Source organism: Corapipo altera, unplaced genomic scaffold (genome assembly GCF_003945725.1).
Source record: "Corapipo altera isolate COAL_440 unplaced genomic scaffold, ASM394572v1 289, whole genome shotgun sequence".
In the NCBI taxonomy this organism is placed as follows: domain Eukaryota; kingdom Metazoa; phylum Chordata; class Aves; order Passeriformes; family Pipridae; genus Corapipo; species Corapipo altera.
In genome coordinates this window covers 48105-69558 of record NW_020885101.1, presented here as the reverse complement: position 1 = coordinate 69558, position 21454 = coordinate 48105, and the positions used below count along the sequence as shown (strand labels likewise).

The following is a 21454-nucleotide window of genomic DNA, read 5'->3' as shown; positions in this document are numbered from 1 at the left end:
CATCCCAGCTGTGGGGCACATCCCAGCTGTGGGGCACATCCCAGCTGCGGGGCACATCCCAGCTGCAGGGCACATCCCAGTTGTGGGGCACATCCCAGCTGTGGGGCACATCCCAGCTGCGGGGCACATCCCAGCTGCGGGGCACATCCCAGCTGCGGGGCACAGTATGGCACAGCACAGCTCGTTTGATCCCCATGCAAAGGCTGGTGGCATCAGGGCAGCAAGATGGGAATGGGGTCTGATCTGGGGTCGGAGTCAGAGCACAGCAATGTGCTCTGGTGTAAACACAGGACTCGGGATCTCTGTGCAGCTCAGCCCCATACACCTCCTGACAAAGTGGCCACCTGGCTGGGGACAGTGGGAACAGTTGGGGACAGCTGGGAGTCACAGGGATGGTCGCATTGGCACTGAGCAAAGGTGGGCTCAGCTCTCATGGGATTGAAGCGAGTGCAGAATCCTCCCCGAGAGAGTCCCACCACCCTCTTCATAAAGGCTATTTTAGATTTGAAAGTTAAGCCCAAAACAAGACATTTCACCACAATTTCTGAGCTTTCCCTCCTGCTCCTTGGCTTCCCGGTGCCGTGGGGATCAAACAGCCACCACGCCCTCCCAGGACACGGTGCTAATGTTCACCTCAGTTCCCACAACACCAGTCACTGTGCTTCAGGTGTGAGATCTGTGTGATCTCCCAGGGATCCCTGAAAGGGACTCCAGAGCACAGAGCAGTCGGGAAGGACAGGAACAGAGGAAGGGTCCTGGAAGCACTGAGCCCTGCATGTTCCCAAAGTGCTGGGAATGGCACTGCCAGAAGTAGCCACACGATGTCCCATCACCCGACGCGGCTGTAGGAGGGTTGGGCTGGCAGGCAGGGACAATGATGGGCTCACCAGGGGCAGGGACACGGCCGATGTGGCTGCAGGAAGGTAGGGATGGACGGTAGCCCCAGGAAGCACAGGGAGAGGGGGACAGCTGCCAAAATCCGGGCATGCAGAGACATTCCCCACCCGGGGGGACTCAGGTGACCACGCAGGGTTTGTCACCACAGTCAGATGCAGACAAGCCCTTCCCAAAGGCTCAGGGTCACGTGGACCCTTCCTGCCATCCACCACATGCCGAGGCTGCTGGAGGGACACTCACCAGCTCCACGTCCCCGCGGTCCTTGTCCCGTGCTCGCAGCTCCTCTGCGCTCTGCAATCACAGCGCCCCAAGGGCCGGACTGAGACCCTGTGGGGATGGCCCCGGCCCCCCCAGCCCACCCTGGATGGGCCACATTTGGGTGGGCAGGCACCCACATCTTCTTCCTCCCTGCCCTCACCTCCTCCCTGGCCTCACCTTCCCCCCTGCCCTTGCCTTCCTCCTACCTCTGCAGAGGTTCCCCCACCAGCAATGTCCCCCCACCCTCAGGTCAGTGCAGTCACTGAGCTTGGAAGCCCCTTCCTGACTCATGGGAATGGAGGGGAACCCACTAGAGACTCGCTGAGGTGGAAGACAGCAGGTTTTTGCCCCATCCTGGGCAGGTTCCTGCTAGGATGGCAGCACCCACAGTCCCCTGTATGACTACGGTCAGCTCCGACTATATCGTGGCCAGGAATTTGTGCTTAACCCCACTCAGAGGGATTTGGTCAGATAATTCCTGAGTTACCTTCTGGGCCTGGTACAGCACCTCCAGGATGCTGCTGAGCAGCTCGATGCAGGCGTCCTCCTCCTCACCTGCCTGGATCAGCTCCTGCAGGATGGGCAGGGCCGCCTGCAGCACCAGTTCCCGGCACTCTGAGGGGGAGAGGGGGGCAAAAAGATGAGGCAATTGCCCCCCCTCTGTGGAGACACCACAGGCATGGGCCAGAGGAGGTGTCCCTGTGCAGGGAATTGTCCCCATTGTGTGCCACAGCCCCCAGATGAGCTCAGCAAGGGCTTCCCCCTCTCACCGTGGGACTGGAAGACTCTGCTGCTGGCGATGTGGGTCAGGGACTGCAACTTCTGCTTCAGCAGGCGCTGGGGTGGCAGGTTCCCCACGAAGTCCCGCAGCACGGCCCTGCCATTGGGAGAGTGGTTAACCCCGGACCCCCAGGTTCTGCTCAGGATGGGGCTGCTGGGCGGGGGGACCCCCTCCATGGGGCACAGCCATGTGGGGCAGGATGATCCCAGAGGGCAGCCACAGACAGTGCAGGCACCCAGCATACAAACCCCACCTTAATTCCCAAAACACACCCAGCTGGGGCTCAGCCCCTGCCCCAGCACAGGCAGCTGCTAAAACTGAGCAAACCCCTCCCATTTTTGGGATGCACTGGGAAGGGCATCAGGAGACCCAGAGCCCTCCACTTGCCCTCATTCAGCTCTGGGTCGGACACAGGGGCAGAGGTGGCTGTGGCAGGTGCTGAGCATGACACAGGGCTGGGAACGGGGGGGGACAGGACAGGGACAGGGACCCTACCCCAGTGCAGAGGAGTCAAAGATCCCAAACACGTCCTCGAGAATGGAGGGCAGGTACTTGAGGGCTGCTCCCTGCAGAGAGACCGGAGAGCTGCCGGCCCTGACCCAGCACCGAGAGAGACACGGGCAGGGCACCCACGGCCCCACTTCCCCTGCAGCCACAGAGGTTCAGGCAGGGGTGGAACAAAACAGTCTTAAAGTCCCTTCCAACCCAAACCATTCCCTGATTCTGTGATTCTACAAGATCGGAGTATCGATCCGTGTTCAGACAGGAGAGGGGATAAGGAGCCCCTCCGCTCCATGGGGATGACTGTCCTGTTGGCCTTCAAACTCCTTTTTTTTCCAGTTAGATCAGTTTATATGGGAATATCCAAGAATGTCATGACATAGTTAGGCACAGGAGCTGTCCCAGGGCCACCACATGTCCCCATCTGCAGATGGGGTCCCCACCCTGCAGAGCCTCTCTCCAGCTGGGAGACCACGGGTGCAGAGTGTGGTCCCATTGCCACTGTCACAGCATCCCTGACCCATCGCCCACACCGGCTCTGCTCCCTCCAGCCCCATGTGCCAGCCTCGTCCTGGCTGCAGGGAACAGGGCCAGACCAGCTCTGGGGTGGGGATAAACCCCAGGAGTCCTCCCCAGACCCCCTTCCGAGCCAGTGTCACCCTGACATGGGCACAGCCAGTGTCACCCCAGCACGGGCACAGACAGCACCTGGCCCGGGCACCCTCCATCCCACCACACAGCAGAGCTGAGCCCTCCCAGCACCTCCCAACACTGTACCTGGGAGAGCAGTGTGGGACCCTCCAGTGGGGACTCCATCAGCTGGTTCAGGGCAAGGAAGAAGCGCTGGAAGGAGCGCTGGAACTGAGCCGTCTCCTTCCCCCCGTAGAGCCTGCAATGGCCAGAGTCACTGTGCTGTCACTGCACTGCCACCCTCTGCCACCATCCCCACGCCTTCCCCAGCACCACCTACCTCTACTCGGGAGTCACCTGCCATCCCAGTTAATGACACTCTTCCATGAACATTTGCCATGGCTGGATCTAGTGGTGAGCCCTGGCACAGCCACTGTGTTGGCACTGTCACTGCCCCGGCACAGCCACAGCCCTGGTGGCCAGTACTGGCACAGCCACTGCCCCAGTACAGCCTCAGACCCACTCACATGAACACTTTATTTTTTTGACAAGCCTAATTTCTGTGATTTCACACCCCAAATCCCTCTTGGAGAAGGTTGGCACTGTCCCACTTGAGCAGGAGCCTCCTGAGCCCTCCCCCCCGCCCTCCAGACCTGCAGGACCAGAGCAAACCAAATGGGGGGAATTCAGCTGTGGAATGTGCGAAACTGCAGGAAAACTGCCGAGCTGCAAAGCAGAGGTGTGATCATAGGAATTAAATCACTGCAACAGGCTGTGTTTGAGGTAATTCCCCCATCACTGACACCAAGCACAGTCAGCTACGTGGTAGGAGTAATTATCCAGCCACCAGCTAGGTAAGGAAATCCTGGAATCATGGAATAGTTTGGGTTGGAAGGGACCTCAAAACCCATCCAGTCCCACCCCCTGGCATGGGCAGGGACACCTTCCACCAGGCTAGGTTGGTCCAAGCCCTGTCCAGTCTGGCCTCAAAATCCGCATGGACTGCAACAAATCCACGCTGACCACGATTCACTTAGGAAGGGTCAGGGAGGTTCCTGGGAAGGGATATCCTGGTTCCTGGGAAGGAGTGTCCTGCCCAGGAACTCCCGCAGCCCAGGTCACAGTGAGAGCACAGCAGTTGGATGACCTTTGGAGACCCCAGCAATGTCCCCCTGGGAGAGGCCCGGGGGGATACTCAGCAGCTGTGGGGTCCCTGGCTGCACCAGTGACTGCTGGGAGCTAGGGCAAGGGGTCAGTCCTTCCAGGGGCACTGGGGGACAGGAGAGGGACTGGTAGAGCCCATGAGTGGGGCTGGCAGAGCCCACGAGTGCTGCTGGAGGTGGGGTCTGGCTGCAGGAACCAGGGGCTGTGCGAGGCCGGGTGAGGGGACCATGAGCTGCAGGTGGCTGTGGAGGGGTGACACCAGCTCACCCTGCTGACAGCAGAGCAGGGTGAGCCCTGCAGGGACGGCAAGTACTGTGCAGGAAAAGCTTTGCTGCCCTCAGTGGTGGCCCAAAAGCAGAAGCAGCCGGAGGAACCAGCAGGGAGGAAGCAGCAAGTGGGAGACCATGTCACAACAGAGCCATCACCCACCCCACTGCCCACAGCTCCCTCCACACGGGTGCGGGGGGGACCTGAGGGGACATGGAGTGTCCCAAGGTGGAGGATGGGGCCCTTGATCGTCCTCACAGCACCCTGGACTCCTCGCAGGAGCTGTGGGCGCTGCTCGTCCAGCTCTAGTGGCAGCACACACAATCCCAGACCCGGCAATCTGCAGAGACTGACTCCAATTACAACCCAGTTCCTGTCGATTACAGACTGTACAAATTGCAGCACGTTCAGAGCACTTAGAGGATCTGAGGACCCCGTGTTATTGCGTGTTGAGATTGCTGAGATAAAGGAAAACTGAATAAAATGGCTAAATGTCCTCAGGGATGTTTCTGTTCCAGGCAAACTCATTCACGGGGCTGTTTGCAAATGCGCCGTGTAATTAATTTCCTATGCCAGGAGCTCGGTAAGCCAGGAATCTGCTCTGTGTCCTCATACACAAGGGAAAGGCAGGTGCTGGGTGTGATGCTGGAGCACCCTGGAGCCCTGGAGCCATGGATGGTGCCCTGGGAAGGGCAGGCAGGGGAGGTGGAGCGGACAGGCAGGGCTCAAGGCAGCTCACACGGCGAGGACAGAGTGAGGTAAAGTGAGGCATGAGGGTTCCTGGGGTGCCAGGGTCCCAACACAGCTCCTCACTGCCAGTGGGGTTCAGGGCACCATCGGGGACCCCACACATCTCCTCACTGCCAGTGGGGTTCAGAGCACCATCGGGGACCCCGACACATCCCGGGTTTGGGGCAGAGGACACAGAGCCCCTGCTCCCCTGAACACAGCAGCCTGCCAACTGTGGCCCCTGCACGTGGGGTGATCCTGCTGCTCTGGGTACCAGCCCATGCCCACCATGGGTGGGGGGCCCTCCCCGTGTGTGGGGGGGCCCCGCACTGCCTGTTGTTCCCTCGGGACACTTCGGCTTTCAGTGTCATCTACGTGGAACGAAAGAGGAACGTCACTGGCTTTTTCTGGTAACACTGATGGTCATGTTCTGTTTTCCTCCTCTCCCACGCCCGCCCAGAGGAGGGTTGTTTGTCCCATCATGCAGACTGCGATGTGACCCCTGTGCCCACAGGCAACAAGTGAAACCAGGTCCTACGCAGACTCTGGAGGTGCCAGGGGAGGGGGGCTTTGACTTTGTCCTGAGCAGGAACAGGGAGCCATTGAGGCTCCCAGCCCCTTGCACTGCTCATCACAGGAGGGTTTGGGTTGGAAAGGGCTTCACAAACCATCCAGTTTTAGCCTCCTGCCATGGGCAGGGACACATCCCACTAACCTTGCCAGTGCAGTGCTGGCTGTTCAGGGACACAGGCTGCCCGGGACATTTTGCTATCTCCATCGTGGGAGGATTTCAAGAGCTCATTGGAAACCCCCCGAGAGTCACTGCAGGGCACACAGGGCATTTGAGATTCCCAGTGAGTGGATTGATCTCTCCTGCCCTGAGATGGATGGCACTGCCCACCCCCACACCAGACCACCAACACTCCAGAAGCAGCCAGAGGATGGGATGGAGCTAAAAATGGCCAGAATCTTCAGGGAGAGGATTCACAGTGATAGAGAAGCATGGCTGGGGACCAGCCGACATGGCAGCATGGCAGCAGTGTGCTGGAAGCAGTGGCTGCCACCCCGGGTCCCACAGCAGCAGCACCAGGTGGGTTGAGGTGCCAGTGCCACAACCCTGGGACTGACAGCACTGACACCGTTCCTGCAGCACAGGGACCCCCTTCCTTCCCTCCCTCCCGCAGACCCCATGGCCAGGGACCAGGCTCCGGTGGGGCACGGCACTGGGAGCACTGGGAGCCATTGCCAGCACTTACTGGGCAAAGAGGTGCCGGGAGCGGACGATGAACTTGAAGATGTACTCCAAGGCCTTGAAGGTGCGCGGGAGGGGCTCACAGGGCTGTCCCTGCCCTGCCTGCTCCACGTACTGAGTCAGCACCGAGAGCAGCTTCCTGCAGGATGGGGTGTGTGCCAGGGACCAGCAGCTTTCATGGCCTTGGCTGAGCAGTGGCTCAGCTCCCACTGGTGCTTCCAGCATTCCAGCACCATCCCTCCCTGTACCCACTGTCTCAGTCCCATCCCTCCCCATGCCAGCTGTCCAAGCCCTGCCCACCCACCCCCAATTCCAGCTGTCCCAGCCCTTTCCCCCTCCCCATTCCAGCTGTCCCAACCCATCCCTCCCTGTGCCATAGCCCCCAGGAACGCACTTGTAGGCGAGCGTGGCACTGAAGTGCTGGCAGATATAGGCCTCCAGGACTGTGTTGAAGTGCTGGAACTTCCTGTCAGCCACCAGCCCCACGATGAAAACCTGGGGGCAGCCAGCAGAGGCACAGCTGGGCATGGGCAGTGGGATGCCTGGAGACAGCCGGGTGCCAAAGTGGCATCGACCCCTCGTGGGAGCTGCTCGGGCCACCAGAGTCCCCTGCACGCCTGCCCAGCCTGTTAGGATAGACAGACCCCCGAGGTGGAAAGCCCACCATGGGGCCCAAGCCCAGGTGGCCACAAGGATTCTCCATGGCCAGACCTTGCAGCACCACCAACCTCGGGTGTCCCACAACAGCCACCCTGACCCCCACCCTTCCCTGGTCCCCTCACCAGGGTCATTCTTGTCTTGGTGTAGGAGAAATGCCCTCGAATCCTGCTGGGATTGTCCCCCGGAGGGACAATGTCCTCCACAGCCACTGCCCTGCCCCGTGCCAGGTTGGTGGGACAACAACCCGAGGCACTGTACAGCTCAGAGCACAGTTGGTCTGGTCGGACCAGTGAGCCCCATTGCTCCAGTCCCACCCCCTGCACTGGCGGGGGCTCAGACCCACATTCTGCACCGTGGGACTCACCAGGGCATCAAAGACAAGTGTGTCATAGACATCTGTGTCCGAGTGCTCCATCATGATGGAGAACAGGGCATCCAGTGTGTCCTGGAGGAACTGGGGGGACAAGAGGGCCGTGAGGGCTTGAGCGCTGCCCCCAGCATGGCACCGGACCCAGCTCTGGGCGTGGGGAGGCTGTGGGTGCAGGAGCAGGAAAGGAGGTGGGGGGCAGGTCCTGGCTGTACCTTGATGACCTCCCCTCCATCCACGTTCATCAGCTTCTGGAGGTTCCCGCGGAGCAGGCTGGGCTTGGAGCGCCACTTCAGCAGCCCCAGCAGGTTCACTGGGCAGGAGGAAAGGGACAGTCACTGACAGACCCCAGTGTTACTGACCCCTGGCTCCTCATCCCACCTTCACTAACAGATCCCAACCTCAGTGACCCCTGGCTCCCTGTCCCACCCTCGCTCCCCAGGGCAGCCATAATCCTGCCAGGAGCAGCTGGAACCTCCCAGTCTCCCCCTACAACCACTGCTCAGCGCAGAAAGCTCCCGATGCCAGAGCCATAAAAGCATAAACTCAGCTAAGTAGGTCGTGGCCGTGGGAGCTGAAATTGTGCTGCAGGAAGGGAATTAATGGAGCCACCTTGGCCTCGAGCCCCCTGCGCTGACCCGCGGTGACCCCGACCCCGCAGGCACGTGTCACCGTGTGCTCTGTGCCTCGAGTCCCCCACACCCAGGCCGTTCGTTGTGTCACTGCACTTCACCCTGAGTGGGATGGGCCATTCCCATCCTCCAGCCTCGCAGCAGGAAGGACTGGACCCCAGCATTTGCACGGACCCTTGCCCTGAGCAAGGGGGCATGAGTCTCTGCCAAGGGGAGATGTCTGTGCCAAGGGGGCACAAACACTCTTGGCTGCCCTGACCTGTGCAGAGCAGCCCTGGTCTGGAAACTCCCCCAGGCTAACCCAGAAATGGGGTTTAAGCCATTGAGCCCCAATTCCCACATCAATTTCAAAGGAAGGTCATGAAGGCTCCAACAGTGATATTCAAATGGGAATTCTGCTCACTGCTGCTCCTCTCCCCTTGGAAACAACCTTGGCCATTCTGACTGTATCCAAACAGTAACTGTGCTCACTGTTCCCACTCTCACAGTGTTTTTGGTGTTTTCAGCACACTGTGTTGGTGCAACGGACACTGGAGAGCCAAATGCTGGGAGAAGTATGGTCCAGTGGGTGGGAACACCACCTGGGAGGGGGCACAGCCCTGCCACCCCCACCACGGGGAGCCAGGACTCACCATTCTGGGTCAGCTTCGTGGAGCAGACGAGTGTGGAGATTTGGAAGCTGTCCCGGGCTGACACGGTTAAGCCCGACGCGGCCCCGCTCACACGGAAGGAGGAGCCAGAGAGGAGCTTCGACTCCGACAGGTTCCGCTCGGAGGGCAGGGACAGGTACGCGCTGGCATCCTCCAGCTTCCTGCTGTCACCCTGCGAGGCACAGGAGACGTCACCCTGGGGAGCACAGCCCGGGAGCTTCCTAATCCATGGGGGGTAATGACAGCTCCTGGGAGTAACTGGCTCCCCAACATTGATTTCAACAGAGCATCCCACAAAGCTGCTCCCTAAGGGGTTCTGTGGGGACCCTGCTCAGTTGGGAGAATTGGCTTGGAGAGATACCAAATCCCAGCCCGTGCCACGCAGGAGGACACGAGAACAGGCAGCAGAAGTGTGGGGGGAGGCTGGTGACGCAGAGGAGTCTGAATCTGGGAATGAAACACACCTGAGCACTGTTTTGGGGATGGACACACAGCAGGACACTGCCACAGGGTGGGAAACCAGCATGGAGCAGGACACTAACACAGATCAGGACACTGACACAGATCAGAACATCGACACAAATCAGGACACCAACACAGATCAGGACACTGACACAGATCAGGACATCGACACGGATCAGGACACTGACACGGACCAGGACACGACCCAGGCATCTGGCACAGCAAGTCTCATGGTATCACCATCACCAGTCCAATGTCTCCCACCTGCATGAGCACTTTGGGGCCTTCACAGCCACAAACCAGCCTGTTTCTGAGTCTCCTACTCTAAGCTGAAAATGTAATTGATGTTATGTCCAGAAGAACAAACTGGGGTGACTCTGAATGACCCTTCCCTGCTCTTTGGCCACCCTGGGACGTGGGGGATGCCCAGAGCTGGCCAGGCGTGCAGTGATGGGCTGCAGCTCACACATGGCAGCAGAACATCCATGCTCCCCTGCCTGCTGCCTCACAGGGTGAAACCCCTCCTGCTGAAGGTCAGATGAAGGTGAAAGAGCTGTTTGCTGTTGGTTTTCCCCCTCCAGCACACCCACAGGAGCCAGCGTTCCTTCCAGGGCTGAGCCCGCGCAGGAAAACTGGCTGGAGTTCAGACCAGCCAGAGATCAAGAGGTCTGAGCAGCTAAAAGCCCAGCTAAAAGCCTGTCACTCACATTCCTCTGGCAAACAGAGATAAAAAGATGAAATAGCTTCTGACTCCCAGAATCCAGCCCCAGTGTCTTCTGGGAAGAGCTGGAGCCAGCTGGGGAGAGTATGGAGTGGGGCAGGATGTGGTGGTTCAGGGAGGGCAGCCACAGCCCTCCGAGGGGAACAGGGATCCAGGGGGGAAGGGGGGGGCTTGGTCTCCCAGGAGAGGGGTGTGCAGGGTTTGATCTTCCTGCCACAGCCAGCACTGGCAGGTCCTGAAGGTGCCCAGTGCTCTGCTGCAGAGGGGACAGTCCCTGGAGAGCCAGGGACCAGAGCCAGTGCTGCAGGCCACAGCAGCGGTTAAAGAATTTGGGTCTTTTGCCCAAAAAAAAAGCTGGGAGGAGGGACACAATAACGATTTCAAATGTGCAGGAGCCTTGGGGAGGAACAGCATGGTCTGTCCCTGTCCCCAGCTGCCGCAGCAGGTGGAAGGAGATCAGTTCATCCCAAAGAGATGCAGGACCTGGGAAGGGACATGGCTCTGCCTGGAGAAAACATGGTCACGTTGTCAAAATCAGGGAGGACTCCAGTGCAGCAGCCCAGGGGTGGGGGGGTCAGGTTATCCCCCGGGGACATTGGAGCCCCATGGTTGGAGAGAGACCCCAAAGCAGTGCCGGCATGTGGGGTAAGAGCCCTGAGCTCCTCCGGGCAGCAGGGCCTGGCTTATGCCTCCCACTCCCCTGGACACAGCCGGCCCCAGTCCAGGGAGGGGACACCAGGAGGGGGGGCAGCGCCTTCTGGGTCCCTTCACATCGGAGCCAATTGCGTTTTTCCCAAATAAACAGTGCCTTTCCCTCCCCACGCCCTCCCTCTGCTCTCTCGGAGCAAACGAGTGCAGTGCCAGGGCTGGTGAAATCAGGTGAAGCACAGCCACACCACGGGACGTTGCCTCCCCGTCACAAACATTTAAATCACCTTTTCCCAAACAAAACTTGTCATTCCAAGGGAGCAGCACAGGGATTGGAGACACGGCGTGCAGGGAGCCCCTGCCGCCAAGGACAGTGAGGACGAGGAGGGAGGAAGGGAGGGGGGCACTGGAAACCCTCGGGGACTTTGGATGTGTGCCACCGTCACGGCGGTGTGGGCAGGGGCAGGGATGGGGACCCTGGCCCCAGGAGCGCTGCTGTCCCGCAGCCCCCCCGCTGCAGGGGCTCTGTGGCCCCCCGTACCTTGTAGAGCACCAGGTCGTGCTCCCCATCCCGCAGGGTGGTGCCGTCGGGGCGCATCAGCCTCACAAAGGCCATGGAGAAAATCCGCTCACTCCGGTCCTTGGCTGGGGGGGACAAACAGGGGGGAGCTGAGGGGGGGTCAGAGGGGACCAGGGACACACCCCGGGTAGGGAAAGGCAGTGCTGAGGGGGGTCCTGCCCTCCTGGCAGCCAGAGACACCCGGGGAGGGGGCAGGCAGGGCTGGGGCAGGCAGGGCTAGGTGATGGCTTCTGTCACCTGCGTGAATTTTGGAGGACCCACGATGTACCCCCCATGGTACGAGGCAAGGACGGCCCATGGGACCCTCCTGTCCCAGCCCACCCCCACTGCAGCCCCTCTGGGAATGTCCATGGAGGAAGGCCTAGAGCAGGGGACACTCACAGTCACTGGAGGAGCGATGGCGGAAGGTGAACCTCAGGTGAGTCCTGTGGACATCCTCGATGGGAACAGCGATCTAAGGGGGAATGTATGCCCAGCTGAGGGCAGGGGGCCACAGGCTGAGCCCGCAGCCAGGCAATCCCCCTCTGTGCCCGGGCAAGGGCTGTGCTGGATTGTCCACTGCTGCAAACCAGCCCCACATCCTTCCCAATAAACCAGTGAGGCTGAGCTGGGGGCACTGGGGGCTGGGCAGGGCTGGTCGTGCCCATACTCGGGACTCCCCACTCAGCACTGCTGGTCACTCTGGGTCTCCATCCAGGAGTCGTGCCATGACACCATCAGCATCTCCATTCTCCCTGACATGGGGACCAAGGACTGCCTCCGAAAAGCCAGCCCGGACAGGGACACTGCAGCAGTGGGATTCTGTGGTGCAGGAGGAGCAAGGGCCACAGCCTGGGGGGGCTGCAGGCTCATCCCACCCCGGACCCCAGCCCCTGGGGCTCCCCAGACCTTCAGAGTCTCCATCCAGTGCTGGTGCCGCTGCTGGTAGTAGACGACGGAGCGGTAGTGGCTGGTCGGGCTGTCCCCCGCGCCCGCCTGGATCGCGTTCTGCCGGGAGGAGACGCCTCGGGGTCAGCCCAAACAAGCTTGCAGGGAGGAAGGATTTCCACCCCCTGCCAATCTGGACCACCCTCGAGACCCCCTGTCCACGCCTCCTGGCGCAGGTGCCCATTTACCATAACCCAGCTGGCATTGGAATGCCTTTCCAGCTGTCCCTTCCCCGCCAGGCGGGAGGGGCAGCAAAAAGTATCAGTGTCCCCATCCCCTTCCACCAGGGCTAGTGCCACTTCCAAAGGGACTGTGACCCCCTGGGTGTGTCAGGGCTTGGCCTCCATCACCGTGTGGGGAGGGCTCTATCGGGATGGAGATGGAGGTGGGTGCTGTGCCCCCAGACCAGTCCAGCCAGGCCCACAGCAATTCCAGCCCATTCCTCAGGGGCCAGGTCAGAATTCATGTGAGAACACCTGGGGAGAGGCAAGGAGGGCAGGATGACCTGGCTCTGAGCCTCCTGCCCTTCTGCCAGCCCCCAGCTCTTCCCCTCTTGCCTCTGCAGCATCATGCCTGGGCACTGGGGGCGGCCAAGGGTTCTGGCTGTCCCCAGGGGAGGATGATTTTCTCTCTATCCCTCCACAGCACTTTTGCAGATCTTCATTCTATTCCCAGATCTCTGTTCTGAGCAGCTCCAGGGGCTCCTCCAGCTGGTTTTGCTACAGGAGCTGCTGGCTCTGCCCGAGGTGGGGTGACACAGGGGACAGTCCTGGGCCTGCCCACATCTGCCATACCTGCACCACACTTCCCGCCTCGTCGCAGACACACACAGTCACCTCCACGTTCTTCTGCGTCTTCTTGTTCCCCTTGTCAAACTCACCCTGCACCAGCGTCAGGTAGATGTCATTCCTGACGTCACCTGGGGGGACAGTCCCATCAGCCAGGTCCTGAGCCCACGTTGGGACCCCCAGGGATCCCCGGGGTGGTGCCTCAGCCCCCCACTTGCCTGGCATGATGACCTCCGGGTAGCCCAGCTTGCGAGCCACCACCGTGCAGCGATCCACCAGGTGAGGGTGGTCCTTCCGCACCTGGCTCAGGTCTCCCCACAGCATCTTCAGGGACACCCAGAGCCCTGTGGGGACCACAGCAGCTTTTCAAGGGGTGACAGCAAGAGCTAGGGTGGCCCAGGGCCAGGCAGGAACTGCAGTGAGCCCCCAGCCCTGCAGGAAATGGCCTGAGGGCTGCCCCACGGGCAGGCAGGTGGGTCCCTGAGCACGAGCAGCAGCTGCAGGGCCAGGGGGATGGCCTGGGGAGGGGTCTCACTTCACTCCCCAGCACAGTGCACAGTGGGCACAGCAGACACTGGGGACACAGGTTCCTTACCTTGTCCCTTGTGGTTGATGTCCTTCCCCTCCACTGCCTTCCGGATCATGTTGTGAAGAAAATCACTGTCAGCAGCCACCCTGGAAAAGCCATATTTACGGGAAAAACCATTCCTCTTTGATCCTCACACCTCTTGTCCCCTTGCAGTTAGGGTCCTGTGCCAGCCAGGCCCTGGAGTGCTGCCCCCCTGCCCACTCCCCCCCACCATGGGGCTCACGGGTGGACAGGGATGAAGTGCTGCTTGTCCTCGTCGCTGTCACACGTCCCCTTGGTGATGTCGGTGATGTCCATCACTGCAGTGACACAGAGATGGCACTGAGGAGTGGCTGCAGGGGCACAAGCACCCCCAGCCCGATGCCAGGTCCCATTCCCATGCCAAACCCTCCCAGGGCCAGCACCAAGGAGAGCTTTGTCCTGTCTTGCAGCCACGGCATCACCTGTGCCCCTGACAGTGTCCCTGCTGTGCCCTACAGGGAGCTCCTCCTGCCCCACTGAGACCCCTCTGGCACCCATCAAGCTGTATGGGTTCTGGGCAGGGAAAAGTCCACCTGGCTCCATGAGGGACATGTGCTGATGACATGGCTGGGACCTGTCAACCCAGCTGGGACCTGCACCCCCAGCTGGGACCTACCACCCTGGCACAGCTCACCCATGGGAAATGCTCTGGGGGTCTGAGCAACACCAGCATCACCTCCGGCACAGGGCAGAGTCAGAACCAGGGTCTCACACCAGAGTCCAGTGTCCCCTCTGTGGCCTCTGGGGATGGCATGGCCACCAACCAGTAACTGCAGGTGACCTCAGAGCTCTGGGACAGATTTTGGCCAAAACAAGCCATATCCAGAGCCTCTCCATTGCCCATGGATGAGAACTGGGGCAGGACAGGACACCAGGATGGTCCCTCTGCCTGGGGTGGTGGTACCCACTGCCATGTCCATAATTCCCCTGGTGATGTCCCTGACTGTGGTTCTGGCATGCCCTGAGCCAGGAGACATCTCCCAGCGATGATCCACAGGGACCGATGCCCAGAGCAGGATCATGGGGGGAGGTGGAGGCAGGGAGGCTCCGCAGGGCTACTCTGGGCACACAGTGGGTTGGGGTCTGTGTGCAGGGACAGCGGGAGCAGCCCGGGGTTGGGGTCTGTGTGCAGGGACAGCGGGAGCAGCCCGGGGTTGGGGTCTGTGTGCAGGGACAGCAGGAGCCCAGGTGCATTGCGGAGCCTGGTGGCCAAGGGGGGTGGCTGGGGTGGTGTCACAGGTGGCCCTGGAGGTCTCCATGGACCATCCCCCCTACCTGAGATGCCGAAGGGCCGGCGCAGGCCCGTGCTGAGCTTGCGGCTGTGGGTGTCCCGCAGGTCCATCCGTCCCACCCGGATGATCTGGCACACCAGGAACAGCCGCTCCCGCTTCAGGTCCGTGCTGCCCAGGTCCTGGGGGACAGGGGCTGTGTGACCCTGGCAGCACCGCTGGGGACGTGCCGGTACCAGCGCCAGCTGATCGTGGGGTGCCCAGGGCTGCGCAGGGTGAACCAGTGGGCAGAAAACCACTGCAGGTCCCTGCTCCCAGTGCCCCGGGATGTCCCCCTGCACTCTGCCCCATGGAGCGGCTTGGCTGGCAGGCACTTGGCCCCACTGTCCCGGGGGCTTTTGTACACCCCAGGAGCCCCAAAGCCCTGATGCCAGGGCTGGTGGAGAACGATGGCCCCACAGGGCACCCTGGGTGAGGCAGCCTAGTGAGAGGGGGGCAACCTGGCACGGTGTGGGGATGGTGGGGTGGCCTTGCACCCCAGCTCCGGGCACCCGGGGAGGGTTGGGTCCTGAGAGTGCTGCCCTGTGGCAGAACTTGTGCTGAGGAAAGGGACAGGGACATGCCAGAGAGCGCAGGGACAAACGGGGACACCAGCAGCGAGCAGAGCAGGAGTTGGAGGTGGACGAGCGCCGGGGGATGGGAGCAGAGCCGAAATGCTGATGCTGCTCATTAGCACCGATTTTCCCGGCTCCTTTGCATATCGATGGCTCCGCTCAGTCCCGGGGGTCAGCGCAGCGCTGCAGCCGAAGCGCTGAGTCAGCGGGTGCCGTACGGCGAGGGACAGGGATAGGGCACCCTGGGAACTCCAGCACCCGCACCGGGAGGGGACCCTGAGGGGACCTGAGTCCCGGTGCCAGGCCTGGGGTCTGTGCAGGGGCTGGGGCTGTTCGAGCAGGGGGAGTGGTGGGGGTTCAGCCACTCATGGGACACGGGAGGAACGTGCCTGCTGCTGGGGGCCCTGAAACGCTGCGGGTGGAGGCAGCTCTGCAGGAGGGGGAGGTGGGGAGCAGCAGTGCAGCTCCCCGGGGGTCTGTACTCACCGTGAACACGACCTTGAGGTTGTTGAGCAGCTCAATGTCCTGGGGGACCCCAGTGCTGGCCCAGCGGATCACGTAGTTCTCGCTGTGGGGCAGGTGAGGGGGGAGGAGCTGGCAGTGAGGTGGGCACCGGGACAGCAGAGCCCCTGCCAGCTCCCACCACACACCTCTCATCCCACCAGTGTCCCCAGTCACGGCACAGGGACTGGCCCAGCCTGGCTGTCCCCAGCAGTGGGGGGCTGCTGCCCACCAGTCACCTCACCACTGCCTCACGTAGAGCCAGGCTGCTCCAGTGGGCACCAGCAGGCAACGTGGCACAAAGCGGGGGACATCACAGGGAGCAGTGGGACTGGCACCTGGCACAGAGGGGGCAGGGGTTTGTCCTGCACCCCGGGACCCCACCTGATGATGCGCTGCTCGCTGGGGTCATACAGTGCCATGAAGAGCTGCGCCTCCTCCCCAATGTGGCAGACGAAGTTGCGGACGCACAGGTAGAGGCTGTGGGAGGGCGAAGCTGCCCCGTGGGTGCTGTGGCCTGGTGCTCTTGGCTGCGGGCTCTGGGGAGCACGAGGCAGCTCAGACCCATGGCTTGGACCCATGGCTGAGCAGCTGGCACAGCCCCTGGCACGGGGGACATCAGGGTCTGGGCACGGCAGGTGTGGGGCCAGTGCCGGCCTCACCATCTCCTCCTGGATGCGCTGGGTGAGGGTCTGCGCTGCTCTCCTGTGAGCCTGGAAGAGGCTGATGACGCTGGTCCTGTCGGGGTCCAGGATGTTCTCATCCTCATCCCGCACCACCAGGTCCAGTGCAAGGATCCTGCCAAGGCCAGGATGGGGTGAGGCAGGACCCTGGGGGGACACAGGTCCATGTGTCCCACCAGGACCCACCTGCCCTCACACGGGGTCTGAGGGGGCAGGACAGACCCAACTGAGTAAGGGGACAGGAGCCAGGCAGCAGCAGGGACACTCCTGCCCCAGCCACGGTTCATCAGCCATAGCCCTTGGTCAGGTGGCTTGTGCACCTGCAGGCACACTCGCTGTCCCCAGCCACCATGGGACAGCCAGCAAGGATGATGGGGACACAAGGACAGCCAGCTGGGATTATGGGGACACAGGAACAGACAGTCAGCAGGACAGCAGGGACACAGGGTGCTGCAGGGACACACAGCCAGGATGATGGGGACAGAGGAACAACCAGCCAGGCTGCCAGGGACACCGAGGGAGCACCCGGGCACCGTGCAGCCTGTGCCCAGGGCAGATTTGGGGTCCCTGTGCCCTGTCCCATGCTCACTTGTTGCCATAGTCTATCCTGCCGGTCACCTCCTTCCTCAGTCGCAGAAGCTGATCCTTGGGCAGTGTCCCTGAGAGCAGCTGCGAGCGCTGCTCCATCAGCTCCTGCATCATCCTCTTCACCTGCCCATACCGCTCCATCTGCCCGGCCTGCAGCAGGACTGCAGGGTCACCACACACCCCACTGCCCCACGGCCCGCCCGGTCCCCCGGCCCCCAGCCCGCACCACATAGAGCTGCTTCCAGATGGTGGCCCACTCCCGCAGCGTGGTGGTGATCTCCTGCACCATCGGCATCTCGGCGGGCACCACGCTCTCCTCCACCCTAAGGAAGGCACAGGGATCCCTGGAGCCCCCTGGCATTGTGGGGACCCCATGCCAGGCAGGGGATGGAGCCCACCACCCCTGCCCATGCCCCATACCTACCCCCGGTGCTCCACCACGGCACCCTTCAGCCGGATCAGTGATGCCGGGAAGATGCCCTGGGGAAGCCAGAGCTGTTGGCATCCTCGGGCTGGGAGACATCCCTCAGGGAAGGCACGGCTGGGGGCTCCAGCCAGCTGTGCCCACTGTGGTCTCTCAACCCCCCAGCACAGACAGGGTGAGATGCCAGTCATGTCCCCCTATTCCCCAGACCCCCAGTAGGGACAGGGCGAGCCACAGCCATGCTCCCCCTGCCCCCGCTCACCTACCTGGGCAGCCCTGTTGCGGAGCGAGTACCCGCGGTACCAACCTGTGAGGGGAGGGAGGGGGACCCTGTCGGCCGGGCTGGGAGTCCTGGCTCCCACCAGGGGCCCAAGGGAGGGTGCAGAAACCCCCACGCTGGGGTACCTCCGGGGGTCCCTCTTACCCTCAGAGGCCTGCAGGATGTGCACTGTCTCCCCGATCTGCAGCGGGAGGTGATGCTCCTTGGTGCTCGGGAAGTTCCACACGGCTGCAGGGAGAGGGGCCGGGGGCTGGGAGTTGGGGTCCCTCCCTGGCACCAGCACAGCCCCTCAGGCCCTGTGCACTCGCATGCCCCAGCCAGCCCCTCATGGGGGGCAGAGCACCCCAACAGGCACTGCTCAGCCCCAACAGATGGGGCAGAACACCAGCCCCACAAACAGCCTGAGACCCCCGAGCACCCCAGCCCCGCACCCCAGGAGAGCTGTGGCACAGCCCACATAGGGCCAGGCACAACATGAACCTCCAGCCCCCTCCTCCAGCACTCAGGGGTCCCCCATGGGACCCCCCTGCCTGCCACCCACACCTTGTGTGCCGATGGTCCTGCTCCTGAGCAATGTGGGGAGGCAAGTGCCAGCTGAGCCCCTGCCCGGGGCTGGTGGCCCAGGGACAGGTCAGTGTGGGCACAGCAGAGCTGGTGGTCAGGGAGGGAGGTGGTGAGGACAGGAGCGCACTGGTGGCCAACCGCTTCCTGCCCCAGACGGGCTGCGGTTGTCCCTGTCGTTATTTCTGGCCCCGGGGACAGAGACAGCTCTGGTGCAGGCAGCCCTGGCTTGGCTCCCAGACTGAAGGAGAGTCCCTTGCACTCGGGCGTTGCACACAATCCCTCCCTCCACCCCGCCCTCCCCACGAGGACCCTGACCCAGCTGGGACCAGCAGCAGCTCAGCCCTTGCTCAGGTGCTGCCAGGGCCCTGCAGGGCTCAACCCTCGCTCTGGTGCTGCTGGCACTGCAAGGGGAAGGTGCAGGAAACAGCCCCCAACAGAAACGGGAAGAGGCACAGAGCTGCCAGGGCCAGCACAAGCTGAGGGTGCTGCACAAAACAGGGGTGCCCAGGGCTGGTGCAGGGCACAGGGAGCCCACGCTGGAGGTGCTGCAGGGAACAGGGAAGCCTGGGGCTTTGCCATCAGACACTGAAGTGGGAACAAAGCCCCAGCTGGGACCTGGGGCAAATTATTGGGGTGTGTCAGGGCTCCTCCAGAGCCTCAGGAGCTGGACTGAGACTAGACCCTCAGCCTGGTGGGGAAGGCTGGACCCTGTGCCAAGCTCCCACCCTAGTGTTGTGCCCCAGTGCTTCCCATCCCCACCAGCACCAGCCTTGCAGTCTCTGGGCATGTGGGTCCTGCTGACACACCTGCCCTGCTCAGCCCCATCCCCTGGGCCACCCATCACCAGCCCTGCAGCCCCTGCCCACCCCCTGCTCACTCCTGCACCCACCGGCCCACCCAGCACCAGCACCCCTGGGACCTGGCCCCCTCCCCACATCACCTCACACTGGCACCGGGCCAGCACCACTGGTGCCACTGCCCAGCCACCATCACCTGCCACCACTACAGGGCCACCACAGCCAGGGGGGGCATTGTCAGTGTCACCCCACCCTGAGCACCCTGTTCAGCCTGCCCTGCACCCCTCTGATGAGCAGGGACTCCCACAGGGCCAGTGCCTGCAGCCCCCACTCACCCACACCATACTTCTCCTCCTTGGTGGGCAGCCAAGGTGCCATGGCCACCGTGCCGGGGGACTGGGGCTGTGCAGGGGGACCGGGGCTGTGCCGGGGGACGGGTGTGCTGCAGGGCCACTGCTGGTTCCTCCTCCCACCCCCTGTGTCACGTGTACCCCCAGCTTGTGAAAGCTCCGCTTCCTCACTGCGCAGCCGGGTGTGGGGGGTCCCACCCCATCGCCCCGTGCTCCATGTGCCACCCCCCAGGGGCTTGGGCTGGGGGGTCACTGGGGCTGCTGGCGTGGGTGATGTGGTAGCACTGTGACCCCCTCGGCTGAGCACCGTCACCGGAGCCCCCAGCCAGCAGGACACGGGGCTGGAGTGGGGGGCTCGGAGCGAGCACAGCTCTGGCCGCACCATGGCATGAGGAGCCACGTGCCTCTGCCAGCCGTGATGCTCCAAACCGGCACTGCCAGGACAAAGCCTCTGCCACCGTGGCTGGGTTTGGCTTGTCCCCATCCCTCGGTGCCCCAGGTCCAGCGGTGCCCAGCCCTCCACCGCCGCGCCTCCAGGACGGCGTGTGGAGCAACGGCTCAGCCGCCACTTCCTCCCTCCCGCGGCCGCAGCCGGCTGTTTGGCACCGGTGGCTCCGCGGGGATGGGGGCTCGGCCAGGCCCTACCCCCAGCACGGCAACACTGCCCTGGGACCCCCTGCCCCCCCCCGAATCCTGCCGCCACTGCACTGCTGCTCCCACAGATGGAATCACGTCTCCATCGGCCCGGTGGAACCAGCATCAGGCTCCTTCCCTGTGCCCCCCACCCCCTTTGCAGGTCCCCAATTCCCCCTGAGCCTGCTCTGGGGTCCCCCTGGCTGCAGTTTCACCCACCCCACGGGTCACCCCCAGCCCCAGGACAGACCCCTGGCCCAAAGCTGGCTCTGGTCCGCCTGCATTGACCATCAGCCCAAGGAAGAACTGGGGGCACGAATGGATTTGGGAGCCACTGGAGCCGGGTGTGAAAGAATCTGGTGCTCCGGTGTCGCTGCCCGGGCCAAGATGTGAGGGTGGGACCCGCAGGAGCTACGGGGGCAGCCGCCGTCCCTCATGGGAAAGCTCGGCGTGTGCAGCCAGACACCCACCATCGCACCGACCTGCCGGCGCTGGGGACAAACGGACAGAACCACGGCACGGGCACGGGCACGGGCACGGCACGGTACAGACACGGGCACGGCACGGTACAGACACGGGCACGCGGAGGTGCCGGGGCTCTCGGAGTGCGGGAAACGCAGGCGGCTCTGGACTTTCAGTTCCCGCAGCCTCCGGGGTTCCCGGTTCCCGCAGTGCCGAGGCCAGCAGGGACTGCTCGGCCCCGCCCGGCTGTGCCCGGTACCCGGCTGTGCCCGGTGCCCGGCTGTGCCCGGTGCCCGGTTCTGCCCGGTGCCTGGCTGTGCCCGGTACCCGGCTCTGCCCGGTGCCCGGCTCTGCCCCGCGGGAGCTCAGGCCGGCCCGGGCCGCCCGGAGCCGTTCGCTGGTCGGGGAGCTCCACCTGCCGGTCCCGCCGGGAGCCGCCGCGGCTGGGGCGCCGGTACAGGACGCCCCCTCCGACACCAGGATGAGCGGCACCGTTACGGGATGCTCCGGTACAGGCCCCGGTACACCGGACGGCAGTACAGGATGCCCCAACGGGGGATGCCCCGGTACAGCACACCCGGCAGCGGTGCTGGATGCCCCGATAGGGGATGCCCCGCACCAGCACCGGGATGTCCGGTACTGGGACGTTCGGTCCCGGTAGGAGCCGCGGATGGGCTGTGGCTGCAGTGGCGCTCGGCTCGGGACCGCGCATCGGGGCTTGCGGCGGAGGGCCTCGGGCAGGGCGGGACCGCGGCCGGAGCCGGGAGCGCTGCCGGGGCCCCGGGAGCTCGGCGTCCCGGGGTGT

The 21454-nt window shown here is 63.0% G+C and overlaps 1 protein-coding gene across 2 annotated transcripts in view; it reads right to left on the bottom strand.

Moving 5' to 3' along the window:
* Nucleotides 1-19794, bottom strand: part of LOC113960242 (dedicator of cytokinesis protein 2-like) — a 49543-nt gene extending 29749 nt beyond the window's left edge. For both annotated transcript variants that reach the window (XM_027669708.1, XM_027669709.1), the window contains exons 1-27: nucleotides 19540-19794; nucleotides 17988-18071; nucleotides 17830-17870; nucleotides 17564-17619; nucleotides 17366-17462; nucleotides 17141-17289; nucleotides 16531-16666; nucleotides 16253-16407; nucleotides 15854-15935; nucleotides 14800-14935; nucleotides 13727-13802; nucleotides 13510-13589; nucleotides 13133-13258; nucleotides 12921-13045; nucleotides 12088-12186; nucleotides 11581-11653; nucleotides 11161-11264; nucleotides 8771-8960; nucleotides 7722-7819; nucleotides 7504-7593; nucleotides 6874-6974; nucleotides 6484-6618; nucleotides 3215-3326; nucleotides 2432-2502; nucleotides 1926-2032; nucleotides 1643-1770; nucleotides 1138-1188 (exon numbers count right to left, since the gene is read on the bottom strand). In XM_027669708.1, coding sequence (XP_027525509.1) covers nucleotides 1138-1188; nucleotides 1643-1770; nucleotides 1926-2032; nucleotides 2432-2502; nucleotides 3215-3326; nucleotides 6484-6618; nucleotides 6874-6974; nucleotides 7504-7593; nucleotides 7722-7819; nucleotides 8771-8960; nucleotides 11161-11264; nucleotides 11581-11653; nucleotides 12088-12186; nucleotides 12921-13045; nucleotides 13133-13258; nucleotides 13510-13589; nucleotides 13727-13802; nucleotides 14800-14935; nucleotides 15854-15935; nucleotides 16253-16407; nucleotides 16531-16666; nucleotides 17141-17289; nucleotides 17366-17462; nucleotides 17564-17619; nucleotides 17830-17870; nucleotides 17988-18071; nucleotides 19540-19582 — 2745 coding nt within the window. In that variant the 5' untranslated portion in view covers nucleotides 19583-19794. The remainder of the gene's footprint in view (nucleotides 1-1137; nucleotides 1189-1642; nucleotides 1771-1925; nucleotides 2033-2431; nucleotides 2503-3214; nucleotides 3327-6483; nucleotides 6619-6873; nucleotides 6975-7503; nucleotides 7594-7721; nucleotides 7820-8770; nucleotides 8961-11160; nucleotides 11265-11580; nucleotides 11654-12087; nucleotides 12187-12920; nucleotides 13046-13132; nucleotides 13259-13509; nucleotides 13590-13726; nucleotides 13803-14799; nucleotides 14936-15853; nucleotides 15936-16252; nucleotides 16408-16530; nucleotides 16667-17140; nucleotides 17290-17365; nucleotides 17463-17563; nucleotides 17620-17829; nucleotides 17871-17987; nucleotides 18072-19539) is intronic.
* Between the last annotated feature and the right edge of the window lie 1660 nt (nucleotides 19795-21454).